Below are 21,087 nucleotides of genomic sequence, written 5' to 3'. Positions count from 1 at the left end.
TAAAAGTAGTCGAAGATTTGATTACCGAGTGACTCATCTTCTCTGCAATAAAGCATTATATCCGGGTTAGGCCACGCCCCCTGCCTCCCACCTGCAGAGCAGCTAGCAGCTGGACACGTCAGGATGAGTCTGCCGGACTACAAACCCTCAGAGAAACAGTCTCTACCCACTCTCCCGGTAAGAAAATATACTTTTGATTCTGCCAGTGAGCGCTGAAGGGAACTTTGTTCCTTCTGAGTGAGCAGGTGGATGCGCGCTACACGGTTTTAAGGATAGGAAACTTCCTTGAGCGTGCAGTTTCTCCCGGACTGCTGTCGATGTCTCCAGTGTCGGTCCTTGGCATGAGACTAGGGGAGAGTTTGTTTAAGGCGGGTTCTAATTATACATCCATGGTTTACGGCCGCTCTGACAGAACATACAGTGAACTGCTGAGACCGGAGAAGCTTTTGTCTCGTGCTAAAAAAACGTGAACTCCTAAATCGTATAGAGTAGACAGAAACGTACGTGTATTTTTTTAAATAAATGCATTTGGGTAAAAATAACATTTGTTTTTTAATTTTGGGGATATAGAAAATTAAAGTAATATATAAAGCAATTAGGGGAGAGTGGGGTAAGTTGAGCCATTTTTTAGTTATGCTGTCCTCTAGCAAGGAGAAATGACAACCGCGGTGAAGTTAGTTTTAGGTTGGATATTCGACAGACATTCGCGTGAAAAAGTGTATGAACCCTGATGATTACGACGGGGAGATCTTCTCCGCAAAACGAGGCTTTCACTTAGGGACCGTCAACAAATGACTTTTCAATTACACAAGAAAAATGTTCTTTTTAATAAATCGACAGCTTCCCGATCGAGTTAATGTGAAGCAAGTCCACTCTAGAGCATACATTTGTTGAACACACCTCTTTTTATTGCATTTTAATACCTAAAATACGTTTTATTAATATTTTTTTTATAAACATTTGCATATTTCTTCAATCACTTCTAGATCATGTGACCTAATGACTCAAAATCAGTGCTGGATAAAATAACTAAACTTGCTGCATAGGACACACCTCTTTTTATTGCATTTTCACCCTCTAAATATTTTTATATTAACATTTTGATGGAAAAATTAGCTTATTTCTTCAATACCTTCCAGGTCATGTGACCTAATCACTCAAAATCAGCTATGAATCAAATAACTACACTTGATGCATAGGACACACCTCTTTTTATTGCATTTTCACCCTCTAAATATTTTTATATTAATATTTGTATGGGGAAATTAGCATATTGCTTCAATACCTTCCAGGTCATGTGACCTAATAACTAAAAATCAGCTATGAATCAAATAACTACACTGGCTGCATAGGACAAACCTCTTTTTATTGCATTTTAATACTCTAAATATTTTTATATTAATATTTTTGATGGACAAATGAGCTTATTTCTTCAATACCTTCCAGGTCATGTGACCGATTCTAAGGAACTGTATTGTCCATGTCACTGTTTAATTTTGCGAGCATTCTGATTGTGTTTAAGAATATGGCACGACATTTGGTAAAGATGTGAGTTTTTTTGAAACATTTTCTTAAGTGTATGTGTAATCAAAATAGTGACTTTCAGATCCCTAGCGACAAAAATAAAAATGAATGAACATTTGAGAATTATGATCAGGACTGAATTGGGTTAAAAGATGTAAGTAATTGAAAGTGGAAAAAATATATTAACATATATCTTTATTACAGTATTTTTAGATGCGGACATTTTTGTCGTTAGTGTTTTCAGAGTAACGTTTTTAAAAGGGTTGCACAAGGGTTAAGCTTCAACTTAAAAGCCTCTGGGGCAGAGTCCTGCATGGGTCCAGTTTTGCAAATCCGCACCCACCCGAACCCTCGCAGCTCAGTACCACGAACCGACCCGTTACACGCAATTATCTTCAAGTCAAATCTGGACCCGACCTGTTGATATAAGACCCACGACCCGACCCGTTGTGAATTTTGGAAAGGATTACATCTATCTTTTTTCATTAAATCTTGACTTTTGGACTGTCGGTTACATAGGAGCACTGCTGTGTGTGTTTGAGAGAGAGAGGAGGTGGACTATTGCATGCGATGTTGCTGTAAGTTATTAATAATAATGATTTGAATGAATGAATGAATGAATCTTCATTTTTATTTCTGATTTCTCCAGAGAAAAACCACAATATATTTTTGTTCCCACCCGCTGCTCGCCCGCATTACGTTTTTTTTTTTTACCTGTCCCCGCACCCGTGGTTAGATAGAGGCCTACATGTATGTTTTGCCCGTTACACAACTATTTTGCGGGTTATCCGCCGGGTATCCGAGGAAACTCGACCCGGTGCAGGACTCTGCTCTGGGGCTCATCAAAGTTATTTTTTAACAGTAACTGCTTGAAGCACTTCAGTCCGGACTCCGCGTCGGTCTTTACCCCAAATGACCCTGACCCTCAACCACTTAAGATGCTCTTTGTTATTACTTTTAAACACCGTAATGGCACGTTTCCACTACAGCGCGGAGCACGGTTTAAGAGGGCTGTGACGTCAGCGGCCCGTTTTTGGTTGCGTTTCCACTTGGCCTAGTACCGGCTGGCGGGTCCTAATTCACAGTTTTTCTGGCCTCATAAAATAGTGGTTCTAGGGCCAGAGACAACCGGGCTGAGTGTGTGACGTCAACACTCTCGGCTGCTGATTGGTCGGAGAGAATCGTCACAATCGGCGCGCAAGATAATCCCTAGCGTCGCATATATATAGCGATGCTTGCAGCATTTTTACAAACAGCATTTTTGTTAACAGAGGAGCTCCAACAATGGCGAAGAAAAGCACACCATGGTCGGTCGAGGAAGTGACGACGTTCCTCCATTATATTGCAGATGATAAGATCCAGCGGGAGCTCGACGGGACAACTCGAAATATTAAAGTATTTCAGGAGGTCTCTACACTGATGTCCACAAGCGGTTACTCAAGGACTGTCGTGCAGTGTAGGGAAAAACTCAAAAAGATGAAGAGTGAATATCGCTTGGTAAAGGACAATAACAACACGAGTGGTGCCAGTAGGAAAAACTGGAAATGGTTTGACCTAATGGACAGCATTTACGGCCATAGACCGGCTAGCGTTGGGAGGGAGGGAGGCCTGGACTCTGCAACCGCGTTACTGGAGTCCCTGCATGGTAAGTTTTTGCTAACGCTCTGTTATTTGCTTGAAACCTTTGTGTCCCTATCTATTCTAAAGCTCACTTCTAACAAACAAGTCTATTTTATCCTTACATTTATATTCTACAACCCATGCTTTTATGGAGCCCCGAAGAGCTACATAGCTAGCTAAGGCAGATAGCATTAGCTAGAGCTATTGTTTGCTAACACCATATGTGCCATTGTTTATGTTCAGTTTGTCTTTTCTATAGTTGTTGTTGCTATTTATAGTATTGTGCTGCAGTAGTTTGTGGAATTTACAAGTCATGTTTCTGTTCTAGATGATTACATTGGGACTAGCGAGGAGGAACAGTTCCGAACAACGTCCTCTGCATCGACATCCTCCACATCAACAGCACAAACTCCAGCTCGACCACAGACACCAACACAGACACCAACACGAGCACAGACACCAACACGAGCACAGACACCAACGCCGAGTGCCAGCTCGACACCGCTGCGTGCCATGTCTTTTTATGCTGCTGCAATACAAACATTTTTCTTTATTTGTATTGTACAATGCCATGCCTTTTTTATGCTGCTGCGCTGCAACCAACATTTCTTATTTTTTATTTGTAAGTTTATGCCATGCCTTTTTTATGCTGCTGCAAGAAAACACTTCCCAAATTGTGTTAAATAAAGTACTTTGACTTATCTTATTGCTTGTTGATAAATAATTGCACCCAACAGCGATCACACAGAAAGATGGCATCATCTAGGCGTCCCTCTGCAGTCAGAAATATCATAAACACCATCATCGTCCACAAAGCACTGCACAGTGAAACCTTTATCATCTGTTGCAATTAAAGCAAATAAGAGAATAAATACTTGGTTAAATAATACATTTTAACTCTTTAGCAGGACAACTCTGCATACTGTTTGAAATTGAGTTTGCTAGCTTGAGGTCCTCCTCTAAAACATAACATTACATATTTTGTAATGGTATTAAGAATACATGATAAATACATGTAGTAAAAATTACTCAATTGTAATACCCTCGTTGTGCTAGACTCAAACACATTGCTTATATATTTCAAAGAGAAGAGAACAAAAGAAAACACCTATACAAAGAGAGCGGTGCACAGCGCTTAATATTTACTTGCACTATATTTCTGTTGATCTGGGTTATTGTGTTGCACTGTTGGAGGAGCCTGTGACCTAAGATGTTCATTGTCATAACTACACTGTAGCTATGTTCGTATGACAAAATAAAAAACCTTGAACCTTGAGCCTGTGTCTTTCAGACAAACCATCATAATCATATTATTTTATGCTGTGGATACTTTAGCCTCCATCCATGTTAACAATTTTTTACACTTGCATTTATGAATATAGTTCTGTTGTGTTTTACACTTTTGTATTTATGTTTATAGTTTGCTTTGATATTTGCTTAATTTATTAGATTATTATTATTATGGGGGCAGTACTGGTGCTTGAAATTCAAATATTTACTAAATAGTCAATTCTGATAACATTTTTTTGGTTTAAATAATTTGACAAACACATGTATGTGAAAAAGAAAAGATGTATTTATGTTCAATACAATACAATGAATATTTAGGTATTACATTATACATTCTAGGTATTCAGGTAGCACATCAGACCCTCTCGTATGTCCCTGCCCTCCTCTGTACCTTGTGCCACTGCTACCCCTGGTAGACGTAGGTTTCCTCAGACATCCTGAAGTTCTCCACCCACTGAGTGTCTGTGAAAGATGGAACAATCACATTCCACCACTCGGTAGCTCGGTCGAGCATCCAAACACATGGTCTAAGGCGGCGACGTAACTTCTGAAATACACGCAACTTCTGAAATCTCAAACTTACCTACCCCACCTTTAAGTTTCGATAAATTATTGAGCCCACGTACATTCCATGAAGTTATCTTAAATTCTGTATTGGAAGTCATATTCTGTTATCTAAACAAAAATACAACAGTATTTAGAAGAAACAGAAAATAACAAAATCCCATAAACACCTGACTGAAATAAAACTGCCTATCAGACTGCTTAACACGACCCCATTTGCTGACCGCAATATGAACAGAAAATAAACACACCATGACATAAAACGAATAAAACAAAATACCCCATGTGAAATTCCCCAAACGAACCTCACCCCTCCCTTTGCTCAAACGATGAGCATCCCTTTCCCTCATAAAGACTCTAATCATGGAGCTATCTGGTCCACAAAACTGAGGAACAGAATAAATGTCCACAAACAAGTCCCTAAAGTGTCGCTCCGCCCTAATTTCCATACAAATTATAGAAATGTTAACAAAGGGAATGAATAAAACTAAAAACTTCTATAAAATATTTCCACTTTAACTTGTCGATGTTTTCATTCACCAGGCAGCAAGTTTAAAGCTCTTAAAATAAAATGTATTCATAAGTAAACACCAAGTTTAGCTGCCATTATTAGGATCTAAAATGTGGATTAGTAATTTGTTTTATATCTAATGAAAATTATATAAAATGTGATTTTGGGAGTGTAAAGGCATAACTTAGATTTAACCGTTCACGGACAGCACTTATAGCGACAGCAGGAAACAAACAAAGTCGCTGAGAGGCTGAGGCCGGGCCTGTTAGATATTGTGTGACACGCTACAAAAAAGTACTTGCTGAGATCAAAAACTCTGTTGCAAAATAATGTGGTTTAATGAAAAACTGGGATGATCAACTTATTCTCCTTGGACATGTACATCGTTATATTAATCAGAGCAATAATTTCAACTTGCGGTCAACAAAAAGTACAACGACCCTGTGTCACCCTCTCTTCCACACACACCTCACGCAGGTAAACAGGATTATAATGAGTTCCGCCCATATCCATGTGACCCAAGCCAACCAATCAATAGAGATCAAACAAATATCTTATATTAAAACAAAACGCAATACTATACATGTTTCATGGCTCCTACAGCACTTATTCTTAACAGTATCAATAACAGAAAACACACTTCTTCAACAGCGTAATATAATAAATGTAACACAGATATACCAGTGTATAGCCTACATAAATATTATTACTGCTAAATACTGCAAAGACAAAACTTTACTTTGACAGTGTATATATAGCAGATTTTGTCCTTTTACAGTAACAAGTAATATACTGTCGGCCATTCTTTATGGTAATCTCACCAGGTGCTTTCACAGAACTGTTCAATCTCTGGGCCTCTCGTGGATCTTTATCAGGAACGTGTGTACATCCGTAGGAGAAGTGAAGAGGTGAGAGTTGCCGTCATGTGTCACTTGGAAAGAGGATGGATATTGTATTCCATACCGCAGACCCATGTCTCTGCACCTCGTTTTAACTCCATCGTAGGCTCTGCACTTTTTATCCGTCTCCTTGGCGACGTCATGGAAAAACATTATATGATGTTTGTCAAAGTTGATTTTACCCTTTTCATATGCAGCCGACATCACTTTGGTTTTGTCCTTGTAGTTTAAGAACTTAATCAGAAGTGCTCGAGGCGGTGCGTTTGGCTTCGGTCTGCCAGATGGAACTCTGTGCGCCCTTTCAATAGCGAGCGGTGCTGAAAACGATCCGGTACCCAGAATTTCATGGATCCATTTTTCCAGAAAGGTGCATGCATCCTTCCTTTCAGCGTTTTCGGGCAAGCCTATCAGTCGCACATTAGATCTGCAGCTACGATTTTCCAGATCTTCCATTTTCGCCTCCAAACTTTCCACCTGTTGTCTCAGCTGTTTCGTTGTTTTATTCAGCGCTGAGGCATCGTCTTCCACCGCTCCAAGCCGCTCCTCAGCCTCCGTTAATCGGCCAGAGTATTGTTTTAGTTCGCCTTCGATAGATTGTATTGAGTGTATCACCGTATGACATTTTGATGCAAAGTCTTCCTTCAGGTCTTTCTTTAAATTGTTGATTGCACTCAGAATTCCACCTGAGGATTTATCCTGCGACAGGTCTTCTCCCTCCTCGTGTTCCATGTCGGGAGTAAGGCCAGGTTGAGACAGCGGTGGCCAATCTTCTTCGGATAAAGTTTCCAAAAGGTTGTCCTTTCTAGTTGTTTTCTTGCGTGGAGGCATTAGTAACACCGTTATGATGTGTAAATTGCGTTTTCCTTTTACCTCCCGCGTTCCAAATAGTTAATTTACAATATTAGGGCAGAGCGACGACTAAACTACGTCTGATCAACACCGCGCCATAACCGGAAGTCCTCATATCTATATTTACCATTGGAAAGAGCCATGGGGGTACACTACTGAATGGATTTGATGGTGAAAACTCTAAATCCTGCATGCTGTATGTCCTTATTTTTCCTTTACTTGTCCATCCAAACCCACGCCCCTGGAACTTGGAATATTCCCAGCACTCCTGTAATGTTTTGTTTGTGATATTTCCTTCCCCACTTCATTTTAACCTGACCCAATAAGCAAGAGCAATTTTCTCTCTTCTTAGCTCCAATGGAGTCTCTCCTGCTTCAACTAGTATTGCATTAATCAGGGTTGACTTAATTGCACCTATACACAACCGTAACGCTTTATATTGTAATCTATCCATTTGTAATGACGTTTTTGCTGCTGCTGCATATATTATACACCCGTAATCCAGTGTTGTCTCATAATTGCCCTATAGATGTCAATTAATGCCTGTTTGTCTGCCCCCCAGTCACATCCAGCCACTGCTCTTAATAGGTTCAAAACTTTTGGGGATTTTGTTTCCAAATGTTTAATATGAGTTTTCCATGTACATTTACTATCTAACCATAGCCCCAGATGTTTAAATGCATTGACCTCATTCATCGGCTTTCCATATAATGTAAGCTTCTCAGTCTCCATCTTGCGTTTATTTGTAAATGTCATGAAGCAAGATGTGCTTGCTGACAGCTTGAAACCCCAGTTGTATGACCACTTCTCCACTTTCTTTATAGCTTTGCCTATCTTTTCAAACACATATGGAACATTTCTTCGCCTTATCCATATGGCCCCGTCATCTGCATACAGCGCAGATTTGATGCATCCATCCAAATGACTAAATATGTCATTTATCATAACGTTAAATAATATCGGGCTGATTGAACTCCATTGAGGAATACCATTTTCTATACTGAACTCTTTCGAAACCTCTGCCCCTACTTGAACTCTGAATTTCCAGTCTGATAAAAAAGCCATGATCCAGTTAAACATTCTCCCTCCAACACCCATTTCACTTCATTTGATGAGTAACCCATCCCTCCACATAGAGTCATACGCCTTTTCAATATCAAAATATACTATTGCCATACCTCTTTCATTTTCAGTGTTTTTTCAACCTCATTGCTTCCTCTAACCAAAGCATCTATTGTGGATCTTCCTTTGCGAAAACCACTCTGAAAATGACTCAGTAACCCTCTCTGTTCTAAGACGTGTGATAGTCTATGCACTATCATCTTCTCCATCCATTTACACAAGTGTGATGTAAGTGCTATGGGTCTGTAGTGACTGGGATTAGAAGGATCCTTCCCTGGCTTATTAAATGGTAAAATGACTGCTGTTTTCCAACTACTTGGCAAGACTCCGTTTCTCCAGATTTTATTAAATAGTCTCAGGACTCATTTGAATGTTTCCACAGGTAGCTGCTGGAACATGGCAGAGCATAGCTGGTCTTGTCCTGGTGCTGAGTATCCTGTACCTTGTAAAGCTATTTTAAGTTCTGCTATTGAGAAGTCTACATCAAGAGCTGAATTATCATCCCGTCTCTTTTCCCTCACATTTTCATTTTCTCTTAAAACACACTCTTTGTGCTGTCTATGTTTGTCATCCAGGTGCTCCCCACTATGCACCGCGGCAAATGCCCTAAACATTCTGCCTTCTCTTCATTTGACACTGCCACTTTCTCCCCTTCAATCAAAGCGGGAATTTTAACAGACTTCCTTTTCCCATTCATCCGTTTAAACATAGACCATACATCCCCTAACTTTACTCCTCTTCCAATGGTGGAACAAAACTCTCTCCATGACGTCTTTTTTGTGTATTTTATTGTTTTACGGGCTACTGCCGTTTTCCTTTGATAATCTGTAATATTGTCTTGTGACAAGTCTTTCTTTAGAGACCTGAATGCCTTGTTTCGTTCTTTAATAGCTCTGCTACATCCCTCATTCCACCTCGGCACCACCTTCTTCCCCTCTGAGGTTCTTGTTGGTATAGTTTTATTTGCTGCTTCTTTAATGTGCATTGTGACTTGATTTGAGCACTCCTCTATACTTCCTTCTAATGCTAATAATTGTGCTGACTCCTTACAGTAAAGCCTAAATGTGTCCCAGTCAGCTTTACCAAAGCACCACCTGGTGAATACACTCCCTTCCTGTCTACATACATTTGTGTTGATGATTGTGAAAACTGGGTAATGATCACTTCCTATGGTAGAGTCACTTTTTACATACCATTCACATGATGTAACTAAACGACCCGTCACCAGTGTGAGGTCCAAACATGACTGTGTCCCCATTTCACGCCTATTCTTGTTTTCTGTCCATCATTAAGGCAAAACACTGATCTTTCCTCTAGCATTTCTTACTGTCTGTTTGAATGCTTCCCCACAGGCTATTGTGAGCATTCAAACCACCACACCATACTTCCCTTCTATGAGCCGTCCCTGCTATTGTCTGTAAAGTTTCAATGTTCAGATTTTTACACGGGTTATAGAAATTGATAAGCTTTATGTTTCCTTCTTTCCTTGGGCTGCACATTTCTACTATGACACATTCCTTGTCTTCCGGGGATGGGACTAGCCTATAGGCCAGCCCATCCTTTAGGAAAGTAACACTACCCTATAGGCCAGCCCATCCTTTAGGAAAGTAACACTACCCTATGAACATATAGATTCTGTAAAGTAGCATGTAACCGTATAATAAACGTATTATATTCTTTGCAAGCTCTTGCGGGGCCACATAAAATGAAGCCGCGGGCCGGATTTGGCCCCCGGGCCTTGAGTTTGACACCCCTGCTATAGGCCATCCTTTAGGAAAGTAACACACCCTATAGGCCAGCCCATCCTTTAGGAAAGTAACACACCCTATAGGCCAGCCCATCCTTTAGGAAAGTAACACTACCCTATAGGCCAGCCCATCCTTTAGGAAAGTAACACTACCCTATAGGCCATCCCATCCTTAAGGAAAGTAACACTACCCTATAGCCCATCCTTTAGGAAAGTAACACTACCCTATAGCCCATCCTTTAGGAAAGTAACACTACCCTATAGCCCATCCTTTAGGAAAGTAACACTACCCTATAGCCCATCCTTTAGGAAAGTAACACTACCCTATAGCCCATCCTTTAGGAAAGTAACACTACCCTATAGCCCATCCTTTAGGAAAGTAACACACCCTATAGCCCATCCTTTAGGAAAGTAACACTACCCTATAGCCCATCCTTTAGGAAAGTAACACTACCCTATAGCCCATCCTTTAGGAAAGTAACACACCCTATAGCCCATCCTTTAGGAAAGTAACACTACCCTATAGCCCATCCTTAAGGAAAGTAACACTACCCTATAGCCCATCCTTTAGGAAAGTTACACTACCCTATAGCCAGGGGTGCACATAACTGGTACGCAGGTACGCATGCGCGGCAACAATCTGAAATGCGTAACGTCACTTGTGTCACAACGCGCCTTTGCGTACCTGATAGGTCATCAAAACAAAAACACATATTTCGTCTATACGTGTTTCTTGTCAACACTCAGTGGAGTAAATTATTAGACATGTCCAAAAAAAACAAAGACATAAAGCAGCCACTTTGCCGTTTCGCTCCCTGCAAAAATCTTTGGACTTTCTATGACTGATTGAACTGGGTGCTGGCTGTGCCGCGCAGGACATAACCGACGGACCTGTGAAGCTTCACAGGAGAAAGAGGCTTAGATCACTGGACGACAGAGTTGGTCGCCGTGTGCACAGACGGAGCTGCTGTTAACGTCGGTGTGTACAACAGAATTGTACCAAAACTACATCAACTGGCTGCAGTGGGAGACTCCCCTGTGCACATTCTGTGCCCCGCGCACACACTGGAGAACTGCGCAAAATCAGCTGATCACAACGTTCACGCTCTGTGGTCAAGCTGCTGCAGTTTTATTTACAACAGTGGAGTAAACACACAGCTGCTTGCAAACTTACTCAGGCTGTTAATGGAAGAGTTTGAAATCAGACAGGGTTAGGTGGATGAAGTGTTACTCAAGTAAAATTAGAAAAGTATTATCATCAACACCTAGTTAAAGTAGCGACAGTAAAAGTAGTCATTTTGCAGATTGGTCCATTTCATAATAATGTATATGATATGTTTTATAATTATTGATCATTAAAGTGTTTAAAAATTAGTTTGAATGACTTTGTATAGGCTACTGCAGGGTAGCTTGTGAATTTACTCCAGGTGGAACTAAAGTCTGATTTAACACTTGATTATATTTCACATCATTCATCCAGATCTGTGAAGTAACTAAAATGTATTAACTACATGTAGTGGAGGAAAAGTACATGATTTACCTCTGAACTGTAGTGGAGTAGAAGTACAAAGTAGCATAAATTGTACCTAAGTACAGTATACTTGAATAAATGTACTTTGTTACTTCCCTCCTCTGAAATCAGATATGACTACAAGTCATGTGATAATTTCTTAGTATTTGATCCTTCAACTTGGCCTCAGGAAATGCAAGGACTTCACAGTTTTGGCAACAAGTTTTGGAGAAAGCAAATCGGAGGCTTAAAAAGAGACAGGGAGGTGCATCTTCATCATCTAGCATGCAAGAAGTGTAAATAGAGGACAGTGAAGGAGACACTGAGGAGGACAGTGAGGAAGACTGCACTTATTAAAACCACGCTTCATGTGGGGTGAGTACCAAACGCTGTCTCCTGGTACTCATCTGAGTAACTCACTAAAAAAGTTATGTGCACCCCTGCCTATAGCCCATCCTTTAGGAAAGTAACACACCCTATAGCCCATCCTTTAGGAAAGTAACACACCCTATAGCCCAGGGGTACTCAAACCTTTTTATTAAAGGTCCACTTGTGAACTTTATACAAGGTCACTGGTCCGGATCAATGCCAGTAAAGTCACCCCCCCCCCCCCCCCCCCCGGTGCGGAGCAACGAAACTGAAATTAAGAAAATGTTTCTTACGGCGCTCTATGCATGGGGCCCCCTTGAGGGGGTTTCCCGACATGTCATTGCAGTAAATTAAAGGGTGTTTCATGTTGTCGTTGCTGTGGACCTTCTTAATCTACTTTCTTTGGGGGCCCCCCTTCTGGTCCAAGCACTTGCCTGCCTTGCCTGTCGGCAAACGGCGCCCCTGTAATATACACACACACATTCAATACATACATACAGTATGATGGCTTGAACTAGTGGGAGAAATGGCACTGTTTGTCTGTAGCCAATGCCTTGAACCTCGGCAAAAAAGGCATTAGAAGCATTAGAAAGTCAAGGTAAACTTGCGGTTAACTTGCGGTCTGCAATGCGTGTCACACTCGCGCACACAAGTAAATATATATGCACGTTCTTTCTCACAATCAGACACGCGTCAGACACAAGACGCGCGTACACAATGATGTACATATATTTATCAGAATCAGAATTTTTTTTTTAATACTTTTTTTTATTTTTTATAATGGGACACAGGGTTTGGTCCGGATTGATTTGCAGTTCGGTCCGGATCCGGACCTTGGTCCGGAGTTTGAGAAGCCCTGCTATAGCCCATCCTTTAGGAAAGTAACACACCCTATAGCCCATCCTTTAGGAAAGTAACACTACCCTATAGCCCATCCTTTAGGAAAGTAACACACCCTATAGGCCAGCCCATCCTTTAGGAAAGTAACACACCCTCCACCATTTTGATTGCTAGCTCTATCATATCGTATAGAGCTGAACCTGGAATCACAAAGTCTAGATGAGGTTTTAACCAAGACTCTTGCACACAAATGACATCTGGCAATGTTTGTAACTCATAGACATATTTTTTAAACTCCTGTCCATTAGCTATGAGGCTTCTAGCATTCCACTGGAGTATGTGAATTACCATTAGTAACGTGCTAACCCTCATCCTGATTGTCCGTTTCTCCCACTTCGTTTGTTGCTAGTAATTCATGTATCTGGTCTGCTTTTATATCTCTAATGTTAAGGAATGTCCCCGCAGCCTGCACTATGGTTTTGATTCTGTCACTTTTCTTCTTCAGCTGTGCTGCGACATTAATGGTATGGCAGATGAAGGCCATAAAATTGACTTTCTTTACCACGAGAATGCTATCATCTTCTTTATTTTCCACAGGTACTTGGCTTTGATTTGTAACCTGACTTTCTGTAATGTTTCCACTCTGTACTAAGTTTCTTTGAACCCTTCCACTAGGAGCCTGATTGTTTGCTTCCGTTTCCCTAACCTTCTTTAGAGCTTCTGCATATGACACTTTGCTGAGTACTTTGACCCTCTGAGCTTCTCTGGCTTCTCTCTGCACTACACATCCACCAAACGCCGCACTGTGCTCTCCTCCACAATTACAGCATTTCATCTTTGCCTCTTTCTCACATTTCCCATACTCATGCTGCCTCCACATCTCGCTCACCTTAGTTTTCCTTTACACTGCTTTGCTGTGTGTCCCATTCTTTGGCATGCATAGCATCTTAGTGGTTTTGGGATGAATTCCCTCACACTGTACTTCATGTATCCTATTTGCACAGATTTCGGTATATTTTTCTCAAACTGAATAACTACTGAAAGTGTTTCCTTCAATGTACCATCTCGTTTGCTCATAAGTCTGTTGGCCTCAATAACTTTTCCTCCTTTAATCTCCTTTTTAACATCCATAGTCATATTTAATGGGACTCCAGATATGACTCCTCTCAACATTGCCATTGCTCCTGGGATATGAGCCTTCATTTTTTCCCCACTGAGTGTCGTCATTTTAAGTATTTCTTCTTGCTGCTGCTTGCTGGTTGCTTGTATCAACACTCGTTTGTTGTTCATAAACTTGGCGAATTTGATTTGACCAATTTCTTTCTCAATTCATTTTGTCAGTTGTATCGGGTGGTAATGCCCACCATCCTGATTGAATTCTAATATAACTTTCCACTCAGTGGTTCAGTCTGTAGGGGATTGGACTTTGGACCGAAGGGTCGCTGGTTCACGTCCCGATCGGACCAAAAAATACGGAGTGTGGATACTGGAGAGGAGCCACTTCACCTCCTGGGCCACTGCCGAAGTGTCCTTGAGCAAGGCACCTAACCCCCAACTGCTCACTGGCGCCGGATAGACTGGCTGCCTCCGCTCTGACCTCTCAACTGTGTGTATTTGTATATGTATGTGCATGTGCATGATGTAAAAAGTGTGTACTGTGTGTACTGTATGTACCTGTATAAAAACGCATGTGTGTGTATGACAGAGTGGAAACTGAATTTCCCCCTCGGGGGATTAATAAAGGTCCATCTTCTTCATGGTCTAGTTCTTTATTCGAAGTTGCTTGGTTTTCATTTTGACTGACTTTTGATTTTTTGTTTAGGCTAACCTTGTCTACTCCACCCGACCAATCCGACCAACTTTGCGCTCTTGCTGAGCTATCTCTTTCTCTCAAAGACCTTTTCTTCCTCCCGGCTTTGGATACCTTCCATGCCATATCAGTTCTGTGGTTACCATATGAGCTGGTTGACATGATTATACAGTCAATGTACAGTTTATGCAAATCCGCCAAAATAACAGTCCAATGCTACCGTTTCTGTATGTTTTCGATGTTTTCCGATTCTCTCTGAGCTTTCTGCAACGTGTCTCCGACTTCACTTCCTTCTTCCGGTCCGACCTGGCGCCAGGTCCCTCCGACGTAAACTTGACGTATGACGCAGAGAAGGTGAGCGGATGGTTTCTGCATGTGTGGTTCCCACCGTGAAGCATGGAGGAGGAGGTGTGATGGTGGGGGGGGGGCTTTGCTGGTGACACTTAAGCAGCATGGCTAGTACCACAGCATTCTGCAGTAGCAGCAAAATGTAAATCATATTCTGGATTTTTTAACACTTTTTTGTTTTTTTGTTAGATAATTCCTATGTGTTATTTTATAGTTTTTTATGTGGAAAAAGTAAAAAAAAAAGTAAAAAAACTTCGAGTGAGGTGTGTCCAAACTTTTGACTGGTAGTGTATATACTTGTACTGTGTACTGAATTTCTCCCTAGGGGGATAAATAAAGGTTCATCTTCTTCTTCACTGGAATTTGATCTACAGTATCAGTTATGTTCTCTGTTTTTATTTAAAAATAATGTAACATAGCCAACGCAACTTCTTCTGGTCAGAATCTACATTAAACCCAAACTATTCATTTCAGCTTGACATAAAACAAAGACATGTTTTAAAAAAATGGCTAGATATGAATGTTTGGCTTTTATGTAGCGCTAAAACTAACAATTGTTATTGAAAACTATTCATTTCTCGATTGATCCATAATGATATAAACAGAGAAGCATCTCCATTTTAGAGGCTGAAAGCAGCATTTTCTGCAAATTCTGTAATTAAAACACTGATTTTTTGTTTCCATGCAAAGATGAATTCAGTCAATACTTCATTTCATTTGCCCTCAGTGTTTGTGTGTAATGCAGTAAATACATTCAGATACCACTTTTCTGGTGGCATACAAAAAAAGAATGTCATGCACAACTATAACAGTTCTCCTATGATTTGATAATAAAATACAACACAATATATTGCTTTGTTTTAAAGTAACTCAGTCACCTGTATAATAATACATATTCTATCTACAGATTATTTCTAACACAGCCCTGCTCAACTGTCTCCAACAATAGAGGTGGATGGTCACAAGGCCAATACAACTTAATGGAACTGGCAAAAAGAAATGGTGTTGATAGGTGTGAGTGGAAATGGCCATATGTGGAAATGGCCATATTAGTCTGGATTTCATTGTATTTACTATTGTCTATTCCCAGTTACTCAGTTTGACTTTGTATGTATTTAGGTTAAGGTATTTTTTATTATACGTTTCCTTTCTTTCACATCTATGTTTATTTTTATCCATCTACTGTGTATTTCACAGCTATAATTTATATGTAGTTACAATTACTGTTTATGGTATATTGTGTTTATTTATTTTCAGGGACAATGCAAATCGATCCACATAACTGTAAATGTGCCGGTGCAATCTATTTACTCACTTGCAAATGTTTTCCCTCAGACTCCCAACATGAACATGATAGGACAAAATCAAACTGAATTTTAACGTTATTCACATTATTTAAAAGTTAATTATTACAGTTTACATGTTCTGTTGTTTCCCTCAGCACTCTCCTGTGGTGCAGCTGAACGTGGGGGGGCACCTGTTCAGCACCGCTCTGAGCACGCTCCGTAAACACCCCGACTCCAGGCTGGCTGAGTTGTTCAGCTCTCCGCCCAAACTACGCTCCGACCCTCAGGGACGCTACTTCATCGACCGCGACGGGTCACACTTCGGAGCCGTCCTCGACTTCCTGAGATCCGCCTGCCTGCCAACACACAGCACCAAGGAGGTTGGGGGGTGTTCCATTCAGTGGGCTGCTTTCTGTAGGAACCCGGCTGCCACTGACGTATGTGTGTGTGTGTGTGTGTGTGTGTGTGTGTGTGTGTGTGTGTGTGTGTGTGTGTGTGTGTGTGTGTAGGTTCACAGGGAGGCGGTGTACTACAACATCAGACCCCTGGTGAAGCTCCTGGAGGAGAGCCCTCCTCTGTTTGGAGAGCTGGTGGGCCGGCAGCAGTTCCTCTCCAGAGTCCCTCACTACAGGGAGAACATCGAGGTCAGACACTCCTGCTCATCTTGTACATTGTAAAGCATAGTTCAAAATTTGCACCGCAACATCTCTTAACCTTCTTTTGTGTGCGGACTTTTTTGTGAGTACTTTAATTACTGCAGATACCTTAAACTACACATTAAGTGGATGCGAAAGAGTGGTAAAGAAAATAAATGAGAGCTCATGATAGCCTTGACATTATTCAGTCTATATTGGATTTGTTTTCTGGGAAAGTGTTTTGGTTGAAATTTGCCTACAAATACGTGAGATTGTTACCAAACAAGCTATTCTCTGATCAAAGGGAATTATGCCTCGAACGTTCCCATTTATTTTATCCATGATGGCACATTTTTTCTCAGTTGAGCCTTGCAAAAACGTGTGCATCATGACGTCAAACTCTTACTAGGAAGTAGAAACATGTAACCATAATAGAAATGTATTTGACGAATGATAAACATATTGTCACTGTTTCCCTCCAGGTGCTGATTCGTATCGCTAGAGCCGAGGCCATAGCCGCCCGCCAGTCCACCATCATGATATGCGTGCTGCGCACAGAGGAGGACTTGGGTCTCTATGACAACGCCATCAACAGCCTGGAGTCAAATAAGGAGTCGGTGGTGACGTTCGGACCCTGGAAGGCCGCGCTGTCCGTCAAAGACCTGCTGGACTGTGTGAAGCTGGACATCGAGAGTCAGGGCTACAGCGTGAGCATCCAGCGCCACGCGGTGGAGAGGAGCTTCCTGTCCTCCAGGAACTACGACTACTTCCACAAACTCATCTTCACCTGGTGGTGATGACAGGGGCTGCTTTCAGCTGCTTCTTAAGAAACTAGATTAAAAACAACAGACAGCAATTTGATATTTTACAATTTGGAATAGACCAAGTTAATCCAAGTAGTTCCTGTCAGGGAATAATTTCCATACATGTTTACCTTTCGCCCTCTGACGCAGATGCCCAGCCTTGGGCAGCATGCTATCTCCCATACGGAGGGGCTGCCCTAGCAAGTTGTTGTTGTTACCAGTTTATGGACGGGCAACTCTCGGTCAGAGATAGTTATTGTTGTGGGACACCTGGAACACATCCTTCTCAGGGTGTAGATGACCCCGAGCCATAAGCGACAACAAATGTGATTCAGTGTCCTCAGCTGTTTAGTCTATCTATTGAAGAATGTTGATTATTACACTCTGAACTAGTTCAAACCTGGAGCTACAGGAGGGCTCTTCAGAATTGATTGTGGCATCTCAACCGTGTGGTCAACTCGTGGCCCGTGACATGTCTTGTGAATTCTCCGGCCGAAGCTCCAAATAAACCGTCAGTGTTCGCCATCAAAGCTCCAGCTCTCCTCGTGTCTCTCTGAGTCCTGACTCCATCAAAGCTCCAGCTCGTGTCTCTGAGTCCTGAGTCCATCAAAGCTCCAGCTCGTGTCTCTCTGAGTCCTGACTCCATCAAAGCTCCAGCTCTCCTCGTGTCTCTCTGAGTCCTGACTCCATCAAAGCTCCAGCTCTCCTCGTGTCTCTCTGAGTCCTGACTCCATCAAAGCTCCAGCTCTCCTCGTGTCTCTCTGAGTCCTGACTCCATCAAAGCTCCAGCTCGTGTCTCTCTGAGTCCTGACTCCATCAAAGCTCCAGCTCGTGTCTCTCTTGCCCCTTTCACACCAACGCAACTCCGGTTCAAGCTCCGTGCTAGAGCTTTTCTGGTTCAGAACCGGTTCTTCGGTTTAGCGCCGGCTCTTTTCACACCGCTCAGAGCCCGACTGGTGCTGCCGCTGCTGCGTCATGACGTCACAGTTTACGTCGCTGAGTTTCTCCCCAACGCCGGAGCTCACCTCACAATAACAACGGGCCGGGGACTGCGTTGCTTTTAATCATACGAAGCCAGATTAAATTAAATAACGACTTCTCCAACCTTATACTTTTCTCCAGAGTGCCGTGGTTCATTGTTTATTAATGTGTTTCAGCGGCATTTACCGACCGCTGCAGTGCTGGCCGGCTGCTCTTCCACGAGTGTATTCTCCCGTTAGCTCCGGGTTAGCTCACACGGCTCTAAAGTATTCACTGTCTGACTGTCACACAAGCAGCTGATACATATCCCCAGTTCCCCTTAAGTGAATGTGTGTCAGTCTGAATTGACGCTGTTTGGTGTCAGTCTGAATTGACGCTGTTTGGCATCACAACGCTGTTATGAAAGTTTCTCTGGTATAACATGGGTGATGTTAGCATAGCAACCGAAGCTAAACTGACTACTTGCTAAGCAGTTTTCTACAGGCACTTTTTACCGACGTATTTTTCATTATGATTCTACTTGTGATAGTCGGACATGACAACCTGTGCAGCCCATGTATTGATTCCATCCGATAGCTGCTATAATAACAAACAAAACGTCTGCCTGCTCTCCACAATGATCAATAACAGCGAACGGATGGTCAAAGTAAGGTACAAATAAACAGAATCACACGAAGCCTGGTTAGTGTTGCCTGACTTTATAAAGTGTGTTTTTTTTAACAAGTGTGTGGTTGCGTTCTAGTCACTTTGCTCAGCACTACTGCTTGTTACAACTTTTATTTGCCGTACTCGCCTTAAGTGTTAGCTCAGGTTAATCTCGCCCCCCTCCGACGTAAGCGTGACGTATGCGGTTCTTGCTTCTAGACGGACAACTTTTTGGTGCTCGAAACGAACCGGATTCCGGAGCTATGACGCTGCTCCGCTGCGGTGTGAACAGGAAAACCCGGTGCTTTTCAAGCACCAGCACCGAACCGGCCCTGAAACACCGTTGGTGTGAAAGGGGTATCTGAGTCCTGACTCCCTATACTTTTAAAGTCTGGGAGCATGTTTAAGCCTCCATGTGAAAGGGTCGCTCAAGCACGTTTATATAGTCACTATTATCATTATGTAGTAAATGTTGATTGCACAATGTAATGGGTATAAAATAATGACACTTTCAGCTTTTTGATTGGTTCCTATCAGCCCCGCTTTCACTGTAATTCTGTCTGCCTCTGCGTTACGCTCTTTTTTTTTCTCTTTTTTTTACACTTTTATTGTCATTACACAGTAGGCCTACTTACTATGTAACGAAATTGTTTCTCTGCATTTGACCCATCCTAGTGTTCCATTCACATAAAAACTCCTACACTCATACACTGCACCAATGCTCCCAAAGAGTAGTTCGCTGAGAGGCAACTCACTGCTTATCCTCAGGTAGCAGAAAAAACGTAATATTAGCTGTGGAAAATAAACAGAGCCCTGTTGAGGAAAAAGAAGGCAAAGAGATAAAACATTATTTCTGATTGCATAAATCAAGTAACAAACCTGACTACTTATAAACACAACCAATGTACTCTGCCTTTAATCAGCACAGGATTGGGGTTTCTAGTTCTTCAGCATTCTAATGATGTTCCTTGCTTTCAACAGTATCGTTAGCCAAGCTGTTAGCGAGAGCCATGTTGAAAAGTACGAGATCAACTGGCAGAATATGTCTTATGAATGTATCTGTTGCACATTTAGTGCTGTCTTTTTGTTAAAACAAACACTTGATTTTAGCTGCTTTATTATTGTACTGTTTTGTATTTTAAACTTAAATAAAACAACTACCCAGTTATATTTCTTTTTCACTCACAAACTTTAAATCTGGTTGTTTATTTTGTGCATTGACCATCTACAGGGGTTGGACACATACACACACACACACACACACACACACACACACACACACACACACACACACACACACACTTCAAAGTAACAGCACTGCAATGGAAACGACTTTAGTGCAGTGGTGAAAAAGTGTCCAAACCATTAACTGAAGTACAACTGCAGAAGAATTGCTAACAACATGAAGCGCTTCAAACATATTACAGTAGTTGGTCGAGGTGGAGCTGCATCTCTTTTGTAGTCTAGTTTGTAACAATGGTTCATGTTTGGTTTGGCAGATCTTAACTTAAAACATAACTAGTGAATATACAGTAGATCTTAAACAAATGAAGCAAGAGTACAGTAAAGACAGCAACAGCTGACAAAATCTTTGCTGAGCCTAAAGATAATCATAAATAAATAACATAGTGAAAATAAATATATTATGCTCAAAACAGCAGCATCCAACCGTCTCTAATCCTTGGATATTACATGTCACTGCATGCATGCACGGGCCAGCTGTTGCGCGGAGAT

The 21,087-nt window shown here is 41.6% G+C and overlaps 1 protein-coding gene across 1 annotated transcript; it reads left to right on the top strand.

Annotated features, from left to right (window-relative positions):
- The first annotated feature begins 95 nt into the window (after positions 1 to 95).
- On the top strand, positions 96 to 18,025 carry kctd14 (potassium channel tetramerization domain containing 14). The gene is made up of 4 exons (XM_034132786.1): positions 96 to 177; positions 16,445 to 16,669; positions 16,799 to 16,933; positions 17,407 to 18,025. The coding sequence occupies exons 1-4, from the start codon at positions 124 to 126 to the stop codon at positions 17,719 to 17,721; spliced, it is 729 nt and encodes a 242-aa protein (XP_033988677.1). The 5' UTR covers positions 96 to 123; the 3' UTR covers positions 17,722 to 18,025.
- Positions 18,026 to 21,087: the final 3,062 nt, after the last annotated feature.

The sequence above is a fragment of the Trematomus bernacchii genome, unplaced genomic scaffold, assembly GCF_902827165.1.
Source record: "Trematomus bernacchii unplaced genomic scaffold, fTreBer1.1, whole genome shotgun sequence".
Taxonomy (NCBI): domain Eukaryota; kingdom Metazoa; phylum Chordata; class Actinopteri; order Perciformes; family Nototheniidae; genus Trematomus; species Trematomus bernacchii.
Note: the sequence above shows the minus strand (reverse complement) of the source record. Positions and strands in the feature narration are given on the sequence as shown.

What these genes read in the sequence shown, in the direction of transcription:
- kctd14 (XM_034132786.1), top strand. Translation starts at nt 124, where the DNA reads ATGAGTCTGCCGGACTACAAACCCTCAGAGAAACAGTCTCTACCCACT. An exon ending in AGTCTCTACCCACTCTCCCG is followed by an intron (nt 178 to 16,444) that starts GTAAGAAAATAT and finishes TGTTTCCCTCAG; the next exon opens with CACTCTCCTGTGGTGCAGCT. An exon ending in ACTACAGGGAGAACATCGAG is followed by an intron (nt 16,934 to 17,406) that starts GTCAGACACTCC and finishes GTTTCCCTCCAG; the next exon opens with GTGCTGATTCGTATCGCTAG.